The sequence below is a fragment of the Maylandia zebra genome, unplaced genomic scaffold (genome assembly GCF_041146795.1).
Source record: "Maylandia zebra isolate NMK-2024a unplaced genomic scaffold, Mzebra_GT3a scaffold01, whole genome shotgun sequence".
Taxonomy (NCBI): Eukaryota; Metazoa; Chordata; class Actinopteri; order Cichliformes; family Cichlidae; genus Maylandia; species Maylandia zebra.
In genome coordinates this window covers 1,044,449-1,056,252 of record NW_027490031.1, presented here as the reverse complement: position 1 = coordinate 1,056,252, position 11,804 = coordinate 1,044,449, and the positions used below count along the sequence as shown (strand labels likewise).

Genomic DNA, 11,804 nt, shown 5'->3' with positions numbered 1-11,804 from the left:
CATTTCAAACAGGACAGTGGTAACAACAGCAGCTACGGACAATTTTAAATAGGCTGTATAAATTTCAATGTTAGCAACAGGACGGCCAAATGTCGCTGATTTTACTAGAGAGCAGGACGGATTGTAGGGTAGCAAACATCGTAGAAAAACAAGTTTTCAACACTGCAGGTTACCTGGTGTAATGTTTTTCAGCTTAAAAGAAACATGGTCTGATCCCAACCCAACTATTTAAAGAGTAACTGAAGGTTAAATGCGGCTAATATGTCCTGTTTTAAGCCAGGCACTTACACCTCTGCTCCGCTGCGTCTCAGCCACCATCCCTCTGGCAGACAGTGCTAGAGTCAGAGTAGGGGAGAGGCGAGCTGGAAAAAAACATTTTGGGAGGGGGGAGTATCTATACTTTTGTTGTTAAAATGTTGCGTCTCAACCAATGTTCCCTCTAATTTTTCATGTGTCTGAGTGAACACGCAAACTCCCTGAGCGTCCCTTGGACCACTGCGACATCAGACGTGTGCACTGTGGTCACGACAGCATCGAATCCATCCAAGTTATATAGTTTATTAAAAATAAAACCAAATTACAGCATTTACATTTATGTTAGACTACCTTTAATTAACTGCTTTAGCCCACTTACAATGAAAATGTTAAAAAAATCTAGTCATTGACCTTGTTAAGACTATTGGAAGTAAAAATAACTTAAACTCCAATTTTGAAAACACAACTTTCTTTCTTTTCTTTTTCTTTTTTTATAAAGCTTTGACTGGTATTATGAGTCTGTGGTCTGGCAGAGAGTCTGTAACTCTGTCTGCAAAATACAGTAAATAAAGACCAATGCTGGACAATTAATTATATAGTTACTTCTTCAAAAAAGTTACTCAGTTATGCAAACAACAGGATTTATTGCAGCTATTTTTTTAAATGCAGCCAAGGCGTTTTTTAAAATAAACATTTCAAACTATTTACAGAACAATCAGCTGTTCTGCATCAAATCTGATGCCACACAAATTATTTGTGCCGCTCCAAAGAATAATTTCTGTCCACTATGAGATGAAGGAGAACAACAGCCTGATACCTGCAGGCCTGACAGCAGCAGATGTATCACTGCTGTAACACCTGTAACATTCAGCAGTCGCCTCATTGTTCTGACACACACAACAAAACTATTGACTACACTACACACTAACTACACACTAACTACACAAGATTTGCGCTAAACGTCTCAAATCTCTCACATCTCAAAACACCGCCGTCACTCCTAAAACTTCCCCCGTTTCTTAACAACTAGATGCATCGTTGCCATATCATTTTTTGATTGGTCGACATGGTACTTTTTTGCACGAAAATGAAAGTGGAAGCGGGGGGTTTTGTCTTTGCTCACAGGCTTTCGAGCTTTTTTTCTTATAAAACGCAGTTTTTACCGTTTCTTCCCGCAGTAAATATAAACAACGACAGTATTCAGGAAGAAAACCAAACATTGCAGATATTTTTATCACAACTCTGGTTTTACGTGGCCGATCAACACAATTTAAAAACTGGTATAAAGTCCACACTGTTTCCATCAGTTGTTCGTCTGTCCTGCTCACATCTCCAATGGTTGTACACGTTGTCATTAACGTGGCTTCACTCCACATCGGCCGCTTTGCTAAAACACCGGTGTCGGCACATAAGGACGCTGTCATAGCCTGTCAACCACGTTGATTAGCTGCGTATATACGAATGTGAATCGCATCATTGGCTGGACTATGGGATAAGGTGGCTTCGTTCTAATCCCATACGGCGGCAGCCAGTCACTCACTGACTAACACTGGAAAACAGAATTGTTAAAGTTTTAATTTGAATTTGAATTCAGGTACTAGCATTTTTCTTTTTTTTTTTGTGCGCAACGCAGATTTTCTGTGCACAGAGACCATGCCAGCAGTGCGCAATTGCGCACGTGCGTAGCTTCGAGGGAACATTGGTCTCAACTAAGTACTGTATGCTTTTTATATTTTTAGTAGTATGTCACACAAACAGCAAATATTGTCGAAAAAGTATAAAAAACAAGTAAGAAATGTTTGGGGGTGCTTTGATTCATTTTTGGGGGTGCTGAAGCACCCTCCAAATGGGTTAAAATCGCCCCTGCTTTGGGTATTCCCTGGCCCCATCTCTATATATAGGTGTAAAATTATTCTTTGTTTTCTTTTCCCCACAGATTAGGTGTGCTTTATACCTTTTAGTTTGTTTCTTTTGTGTTCGTTTTTCATATTTTTGTTTGCATGTACTAGAAATTTGGAAAAGTACAAAATAAAAAGTTAAAAAAATAAAAAAAATAAATAGAAGTTTTGTCATGTGTTAGAACATTATATATATTGGAGTGTGTATAATGGTTCATGTGGTAACTGTTCTTAACGTGCACCCTGTTTTGAACTGGTTTTTATAGGAAATTACCCGACACTGCTAATTCTAAGTAAGTATCACGAAGTAAACTCGTGATGTCCACACAGTGAAGTTTCTGCTAAATGAAGTCATGCAGTGATCCTGCTGAGCTGCTCTCTTCTCTCACTTCTTCAGATTCTCTTGACATGCACCGAGGTTTTACACATGACACAAAGATATTTCATATTCTGAACAGACTTTATTGAAACAGTGACAATCATCAGAATACAGCGAGACAGAGCTAATCGAACAGATTGACTGTAGGATCAATGATCATTGTTGGAGTCAAATCATTTCAGCAAGGAAAGAAAAACAATCAAACTGGTTAAACAGGAACACCATAGACTCTTTGGTTTCTGCCCAGTGAGCATTCCCAGCTCTGTTACTAAAACGAACTGAAGGTCAGGTACAGTGTATTACCTTTGTTCCCACTGTTGAGGTTTTTTTGTCTAATGAAGACCCTGGGAAAGCTGTACGCCTCCACAGCTGCTGTGTTGACGATCACAGAGACCGCCCGAATGGGATGACCGGAGCCTTTCTTGTACCACAGGTACACGTAACTTCCTCCTGCCCCCTTGCTTAGATCAGTAGTTACCCTTGTAAAGCCCATATAGGGAAACAACATCTTCTCTCTATCGTTAGTGGAGAGCTGCAGATCTGTGATGGCTCTTTGAGAGTTATTGGTCTGACGGTACCAGATGAAGACAAAGGATCCTCCTGCACCTCTGTTGGTATCTTCGTCCACTCTGATGTAGCCGTTCCGGAAGTAGTCAGCGTCTCCATCATAGTCAGCATTGGCAGCGATGTCACAGATGTAGGTTGGTCTCTCCCTCTCCACCCACAGGTAGATCCATTTTCCTCTAGCTTTCCGGTTCAGATCACAGGCCAGTCTCTCCCATCCAAGTGTGAACATCAGGGCTTCCACCCTTGCATCTATAGAGACATGAAGGTTCACAATGGGAACATCGTACTCTGAGTTACCTCTGTAGTACCACAGGTAGATGTTGTCTCCGCTCGTTCCGGCATTGAGGTTCTTGTCAATCTTCTGGTAACCTGCAGTGATCAGACCCCTGCTCATGCCACCATTGAATGTAAGCTGAATCCTGGTGATTGGTGAGCTGCTGCCTGTTTTGTACCAAAGGTAGATGTATTTTCCTTCAGCTCCTTTGTTCAGATCAACATCGATTTTGCTGAAACCTTGACTGCTAAGACACGCCTCTTCAGCTTCATCCAGAGACACCTGGAGCTCGGTGATGTACTTGCCCACTGTTTGTTGCTGCGTCAAAGTTAAAAGATTAATGAGTAAACAGAAAGATTTAAAAACTGTTTTAAAAGTTTGAAATCAGGAAGGTGCATGGCAGCTGAAACTGCTGTAGCATTACTACTTTGTCTACATTTACGGTTTTTTCTGAGATATAATAAAATGACATGATTTTGCTACTAAACAGATCGTTAGTTGTTTTTTTTTAAAAATGTGTAGCTAATTAAACTTGAATTGTTCTGAATGTTTTTGTATTTTATGCTAAAAAGTAAGTTTGACCCCACACGATGAAATAAATGTGTGAAAAACTGAAAAGCTGCAGAGAGCACATTTTCACACAGACTGGACACAAAAGAGAATCTGAAGCGTTACCAGAGTGAAGGGAGGTCCGATCAGCAGCAGCAGATAAACCTTCAGCAGAGTCTTCATAGTCTCCATCTCTTCCTCCTTAAACCACAAACACATTAAGGTACCTGTAAGTTGAACTACTCATAAAGATTTTATGCTCTCTGCCTCCCCAAGAAACTTGCCTGGGAACGCACTGTACAACATGCTGGACCGAGAAATGACTTTTAATTGATTACCTCAAGATGGGTAAAGAAGGGTAATTTTTTGCCAAATTTAAAGGAACGTAAAGAGCAAACAGATGCTGTGTGAGCAGTTGTATACTTACGTGTGTATAGACAGCGTTTGGCTGGCTGAAAGCTGCTGATCGGTCTTTATACACACAACAGCATCAGTACAATTGTGAAATCATCTCTGACGTGCAGTTTCAGCCCTCCTCCTTTCCTGCTTCTCTGCATTCACATGATGATCAACTGAGCTAAACATGAATTAAAAAAAAATAATCTGTTGTATATTAATGAATAAAAACACATTTGAGCACTGTGTGGACTGTCAGTAGCTACATATGGATTAAATATATCAATGAAAAATGAAGGTGAAGTTTGATTTCTCAGAGATATTAATCTGAAATGTTTTTTTTTTTGTTTGTTTGTTTTTTATCTGAATATCTGTAAAAATACCTGTTTTCACTGCCATTGCTGACTATGATGGAGATGCTCAGTACTTCTACTTCCAGCGCCGCTCCGAGCTGGCAGCCAGTATCAGCAGCTCCGACCTGACGGAGTCATTTTTTCTCTTTCTTTGTTGTTATTGTGTTTCTTGTTATTGTTTTTTTTTTAATTGTGGACTGTACTACTCCACAATGGGTCTCAGAATTTTATGTATCAATCATGTTTTTTATCACATTTTTACGGCATCTGTGTCCGGAGAGCACATGGAGGTCTGACCTCCCATTATTTACAGCAGGGATCAGCTGTTAGGCCTCAGGGGCTCCACTGTTCTGCCTACCGCCGAGCGAGCCAACATCCCCCATGAGGAGCACACGTCTGACATCGTGCTCCATTACAGTAAATGGAGCGGTGCAGGAACCAGGTGAGGATGAGGATGGGAGCAGGGTGCTGCTGTTGTGGTGTTTATCTCCTTCAGCAGTGGCGCACTTAAGTTTCCTGTTTTCACAGTGCAGCCTCTTTGGTTTCGGATGTCTTGTATGCCCAACCACACCCCCCGTGTGTTGTTGCTGGACAGGTGGGACTCTATGCTACTTTTATGGTCCGTCTTAGCTTCTTTCAGATCAGGTCGAGCAGACCTGTACAGAACTCAGTCGCCCGACCTGAAGGCAGCATCCTGGGCTTTGAGAAGTGTGCGGATCTGGCTGGTCATCCAGGGTTTCTGGTTTGAGAATTACAATCATTATCAATAATTCAAAATAAATTTCATTATAATCCTTTGCCTTCAGTCCCACTAACTGATACAAATGCTCGTTCAAGCAAGGACACACAAGGTCGTTCAGGATCTAAATGTTTAAGTTTGAACAGAAAGCCCAGGACCAGCACAGAGGGACTCTGCTGCAGACACATGTACAGCTGTAAAGCGGGTGCTTATCACTGCCCTTGGTTCCTGCTGAAGGCCAAACTTAACAGACCAAAAGTTTAAACATCTGTGTGTCTGAAATAGTCCAGTTTTGGTGGTGCTGACGTTGATACACACTGAAGACTCTCCACATTGGAACTCTGTATTATAGCTCTGAACTCTATGCACCAGGCAATACGCAGACTGGGGGCCTGCATCCGCCTAGCTCAAGATCAATCCATGTCTGAATGTGAAAGAAGGCACTCCATCATACCTTAATAGATCATACCATACACAATTTATGGCAGGATATGCAATATAAAGTCTGCTGCTTGGTACAGCTATATCCATCACTATGTCTATCTTCCTCTGCTTGTCCAACACCACTATGTCCAGCTGGTTACCATCACCAGTTTGTCCTTCTGTATCTGGAAGTCTCACAGGATCCTAGCGCAATAATTCTGCCTGCTAGCATCTTGCACCCTGCTGTTATGTGCTGGATTGTCTCTGGGGCATCTTTACACAGCCTGCACCTGGGGTCTTGCCTGGTGTGATAGACCCCAGCCTCCTTGGATCTTGTGCTCAGAGCTTGTTCCTGTGCTGCCATGATTAGTGCCCCTGTGCTGTCTTTCACAGCTGCCACATTACTACTAAACCCATGAAGCAAGTTTAACCCGCCGATCGGAGCAGGCACGCTCTGTTTTGCATAACTATTTTTAAATCCCAGTAGCACGGCAACCAAGTAAGCTAGCGCAAAAATTTTTTTGCATATGAAACTGGAGGAGTTGTACTTACATCTGATGCCATCAGTTTGTCCTCGGTCACGGTTTCCTTCCACATAAAGCTTTGCAAAAACTGCATAAAAAGCGCTTGCAGGAACAAAAACATAATATTCCAGAAACACGCTTTGCCGATCCGATCAGCTGTTCATAACACTTCCTACGTTGGAATAGACGTCAGCGCGAACTTTTGCATTTCCGCCATTACCTGCCCGAAACCGGACGTCATTTTCGCGGAAATGTAGTCTTTTTTACTATCAGGGCCTCAGGGCCTATACTCGTCTTTTTAAAAGTTATCTTTGACTTTATGCCTTTCTGTGTCGTTTCTGGGATGCTTAGGACTCATATTGCACTGCTGGAAATAGTTTATTTTGATGCATATGCTGCTTTTTTGCAAATTTGCACTATAATATTTATTTTCGTTTTTCCTGCAGTGTATAAAAATTGGTGTATTTCAAAAATAAAACTATGAAGAAACTTAAAATAAATTTCCTGTGGTGGGAAACTATTTTGTGCAACTTTTTTGTATTTACAGTTTTGAGGGATAAGCCTCTTAAATTTCTCTAACTACAAATATATGTTAAAAAAGCAAAAACGATTTTCAATTTTTTTGTAGTTTATTGCACTTTTTTGCAATTTATGTAATTACTGTGCACTTAATGAATGCATATTATTAAAATCTGGGCTATAATGGTTGTATTGCTGTATAGCAACTTGAAATGCTCCCAAAAATGGCTCCACAGTATGTAAAAATAGAATATAAGCTCTGGCGGACTTGGTTCTATGGTAGGTCTTAAAGGGTTAAACAAAAGGACTGGTTTTAAGATTTGTGTCTGATCAGTTTCTTAAGACTACATTGAGCCTCTATCTAGTTTGAACCCAGCACCTGCCCCACCAGTCCAGGTCAATTTGGATTCTTTTTAGGTTCCTGAAGGGAAAGTGACAAGTTTGGTATGAAGGAGGGAAAGTCTGATATTATTTTTAATGATTTGATTTGTATTCATGTTCCCCATCTTTAACTGGTATCAAACTGTTGCTTCCTGCAGTGGGAAGAGCCACGGACGATATTATCGGGAGTCGCAATTCCTCTCCAGGACTGTGCGTCGGGTCATGATGGTGAGCAGACCAAGGTTGCATTACTGCCCAGTAGTGATGTTCAAAACACCTTGACGTGCACTGTTTAAATAAAACTGAACTAAATTGAAACACTGTAACATTTAAAGGTTTTGAAAAAATCTGACATCATCTTCACAAGTAGAATGGGAGGCAGAGCCTTCAGTTTTTATTTTACTTCACAAACTGACCTTCATGCATTCAGCTTCTACTGGGATCTTCGTGATGGACATGACGGAAGCAGGTGAGGAACTCTGAGATGATGACATTTCTTGACCTGTGTCGTTGTCATCTTAGCAGCTGTTTGGTGGAGTCAGGAAGTGAATGATGAACTTTTAGAAAACCTCTGAACATTTAAAGAAACGAGTTGTGTTCAGATTAAATTCATTTCTTCAGAGGACACAAAACCATCAGAGTTGAACTCATCCAGATCTTTAATGTTCTAAAGAAAAAGAAACTCCTGATGGACTTTCAGGTACCAGCTGTTTACACACTGACTGCTGTGAAACGTGTACAGTGTTCAGACTTCTAAAGAAATAAATGGCTTCACAGAGAATTAATTTGATGTCTGCTGAGAAACTGTAACTGTTGGATACTGTGAGGAAAACTGCTGAGCATGTGTGAGAGTGTCATGTTTAACGGCCTTTCAGAGAGTCACTGCCTTCACTTACAGAGTTTCTTTATGTCCTGCTTCATCAGCACTTCTTCACAGCTTCTGACTTCAAAATGATGGGTCATGAACAAGTGTTGAAATGATTCCTACTAATGAAAGATATTTTTAATAGCCGCAGCAGCTCTTTCACTTCCTTTTACTTCTCTTTTGAGAAACTGCCTCATGAAAACCAAACTGTGTTGTAATTCATCGTTTTAGATTCAGGATCCTGATGTTACCCTGAAGTCTAGAGCAGAATTAACCCAGCTTTGAGATCCTTCCCAGGTGCCTAAAACCCGACATACATCTCGCATCAGGTGATGTTAATATGTCACAAGAACCACCCAAAACCTATGACAATAATGATAATAATAATCGTTACATTACCATTCAGTTTTAGGGTGACAATAGAAAATTATATATTTATTGTTCTCACGTGGTATCAGACGGGATTATTTTAACAAACGAATGACATTTTGCCTGATAATTATTTTTATCCTCCTGTAACTTCCCTGTACAGAGAGCTAAAACCTCCAAAGTTTCAGGATTAGTTGGTCGTTCTAAGAAGTGTTTGTGAACTAAAAATCAAAAATGGGGAATACTGTTTGTCTGTGATTTGGAGAGCCCAGCGTGTGCTCCTGACGCAGGGCAAACCAATTATTTTGGGGACACCTGCCTTGGCACGACAGCTGTTGTGCAGGTGAAGCTGAAGACAATATATGAAGGCAAGATTGCGTAAGGTTGCAGGTCCAGATGACATCAGCTCCAGGCTCCTGAGGTGCTGCGCACATGAACTGTGTGGCATCCTAGGTTATCTGTTCAACCTGACTGTCACTGGGGAAAGTACCACAGCTGTGGAAGACCTTCTGTGTGGTATCGGTACCAAAGACCTCCCACCATCCCAAGGACCTCAGCAGCTACAGGCCGGTAGCCCTGACGCCACATCTGATGAAGACCCTCGAGAGGTTGGTTCTTAACCATCTGCGCCCCCTGGTGAGGTCTTCATTGGATCCGCTGCAGTTTGCTTACCAGCCTGGCATCGGGGTGGAGGACGCCATCATCTACCTCCTGCACTGAGCTCTGACTCACCTGGAGAAGCCTGGAAGCACTGTGAGGATCATGTTCTTTGATTTCTCCAGGGCTTTCAACACCATCCAGCCACGACTTCTGAGAGACAAGTTGGAGCTATCGGGAGTGGACCACCACATGTCCCAGTGGATACTGGACTACCTCACAGAATGCCCACAGTATGTGAGGACACAGGGCTGTGTCTCTGATACGCTGGTCTGCAGTACGGGGGCCCCACAGGGAACTGTGCTGGTACCGTTCCTCTTCACCCTCTACTCTGAGACCTCTCCATCAACTCCCCACGCTGCCACCTACAGAAGTTCTCTGACAACTCTGCGATAGTCGGCCTCATCACAGGTGAGGACGACTCAGAGCACAGACAGTGGACTCTGGACTTTGTGGACTGGTGTCAGCAGAACCACCTGCTGATCAACGCCGGGAAAACCAAGGAGTTGGTGGACATCCGGAGACGCAGACCCACCACACTGACACCGGTGAACATCCAGGGAGTGGACATTGAGATAGTGGACTCTTATACGTACCTGGGTGTTCACCTGAATAATAAACTGGACTGGAGCCACAACACTGATGCTCTTTACAGGAAGGGTCAGAGCAGACGCTACCTGCTGAGGCGGCTGAGGTCATTTGGAGCACAGGGAGCGCTTTTAAAGACCTTGTATGACTCTGTGGTGGCATCTGTCATTTTTTACAGTGTTGTGTGTTGGAGCAGCAGTTTATCGACAGCTGAGAGGAAGAGGTTGGACAAAGTCATCAGGAAGGCCAGCTCTGTTCTGGGATGCACCCTGGACCCAGTGCAGGTGGTGGGAGACAGAAGGACTCTGGCCAAATTAACATCTCTGATGGACAGAGTCTCCCATCCCATGCATGTAAATGTTGCTGAACTGCAGAGCTGCTTCAGTGACAGACTGCTGCATCCTCGATGCATGAAGGAGCGTTTCCGCAGGTCCTTCCTCCCTGCAGCTGTCAGACTGTACGATCAAAACTGCTCCCAACAAACACAGATTACATCAGTGCTGTAACAACTTCTACTGTTATAACTTGCACATTACTTTTTTCAGCTTATATATACACTATACATGTCTACTTTTTAATGCACAGGTACAATACACAATCTGCACTTTTCTAATTATTCTAAATATTCTTAACTATTTAAACATCTTTCAGTATCCTGCTCTGTTTGCACACGATCTGTACTCTAATTTTAACAACTGTACTGTACTCTGCTTTGGTAACTATTGTCCATGATGTAAAAATTGTGTTTCTGTTCTATGTCTTGTTCTGTTTGTATGTGTGTGTGTTTTTTTTTTAATTTTTTAATTCTTACTGCCCTCCCACAATGGCTCTGCGTCCCCTCTAGGGGACACACACTCCAGTTTGTGAACCACTACCTTAGCTCATGCGATGAGACACGTGATCAATAGTGTGCTAACGACCATCTCAAAGGACAACCCCACTTTGCTTTAAATATCTGTGACTCTACACCAGGGGTCCCCAATCCCAGTCCACGAGGGCCGGTGTCCCTGCAGGTTTTAGATCTCACCCTGTGTCAACACACCTGAATCACATGATTAGTTCATTACCAGGCCTCTGGAGAACTTCAAGACATGTTGAGAAGGTAATTTATCCATTTAAATCAGCTGTGATGGATCAAGGACACATCTAAAACCTGCAGGGACACCGGCCCTCGTGGACTGGGATTGGGGACCCCTGCTCTACACCATATGGGTTTAGAACTGAAGAAGCTTCTCAGATGAGAGGTGATACGTCTTCATGAAACTCCATTTGCTTTCTTTCCAAGCTCCTTAGACTATAATTGTGGTTATACTTTGTAATATAGATTTCATTGATCCATCATTACATTTACATATCCAGTTGTATGTACCCTACATGCATTATCACAGCAGAGCTGCTGTACTTACTCCACATGTCAGTACTTCCAAATGAGCTGTTAATCGGAGCTTTGTGTGATCTGCCTTTTGGTGAAGCAATGGTCCAGAAAGGGCAAAAAAGAGTGAAGCATTAAGGCCAATTACCACAATAAGGTAGCTGATGATCTGGCAAGTGAAGGGCTGAGCTGGTCTTAAGTACACCCACATGATTGCTGCTAATGATCTGCAGGTGAGCAGGGATAGACACACGAAAACTGGAACTCTGCTCAGAGGTTGGACTTAGGCCAGCTCATAACACAAACAGTGAATTCTTCCTAACTATAACTCATTAAACAAATACAAGTACAAATGTATAGAAGATACAGACTTCCTTCTTAACTGAACACGACAGTTTTGGAATCACTTGAATAATGGGTTACTCTGGTTCCACAGAAGAGGGGCCTGAAAACTGAAGGCTCTGCCTCCCATTCAACAAGCAAGCCTGCAGAGCGAGAGCGAAGTGCTCTAATAGGGTGATATGGTACTACAAGGTCATTAAGATAAGATGGGGCCTGATTATTTAAGACCTTGTATGTGAGGAGCAGGATTTTGAATTCAATTCTGGACTTAACAGGAAGCCAATGAAGGGAAGCCAAAACAGGAGAAATCTGCTCTCTCTTTCTAGTCCCTGTCAGGACTCTTGCTGCAGCATT

The 11,804-nt window shown here is 42.4% G+C and overlaps 1 protein-coding gene across 3 annotated transcripts; it reads right to left on the bottom strand.

The window, feature by feature from the left end:
• Positions 1 to 2,655: 2,655 nt before the first annotated feature.
• Positions 2,656 to 11,264, bottom strand: LOC143415601 (uncharacterized). 3 transcript variants are annotated; one of them, XM_076880886.1, is made up of 5 exons: positions 11,143 to 11,264; positions 8,154 to 8,241; positions 7,674 to 7,782; positions 4,049 to 4,123; positions 2,656 to 3,691 (listed from the first exon to the last, which is right to left on the bottom strand). In XM_076880886.1, exons 3-5 carry the CDS (start codon positions 7,749 to 7,751, stop codon positions 2,801 to 2,803), a joined length of 1,044 nt encoding a protein of 347 aa, XP_076737001.1. In that variant the 5' UTR covers positions 7,752 to 7,782; positions 8,154 to 8,241; positions 11,143 to 11,264; the 3' UTR covers positions 2,656 to 2,800. The 3 variants fall into 3 exon arrangements, with proteins under 3 accessions (XP_076737001.1, XP_076737002.1, XP_076737003.1); XM_076880887.1 differs by lacking the exons at positions 8,154 to 8,241; positions 11,143 to 11,264 and having other exon boundaries at positions 7,674 to 7,799; XM_076880888.1 differs by lacking the exons at positions 7,674 to 7,782; positions 8,154 to 8,241; positions 11,143 to 11,264 and adding an exon at positions 4,350 to 4,468.
• Between the last annotated feature and the right edge of the window lie 540 nt (positions 11,265 to 11,804).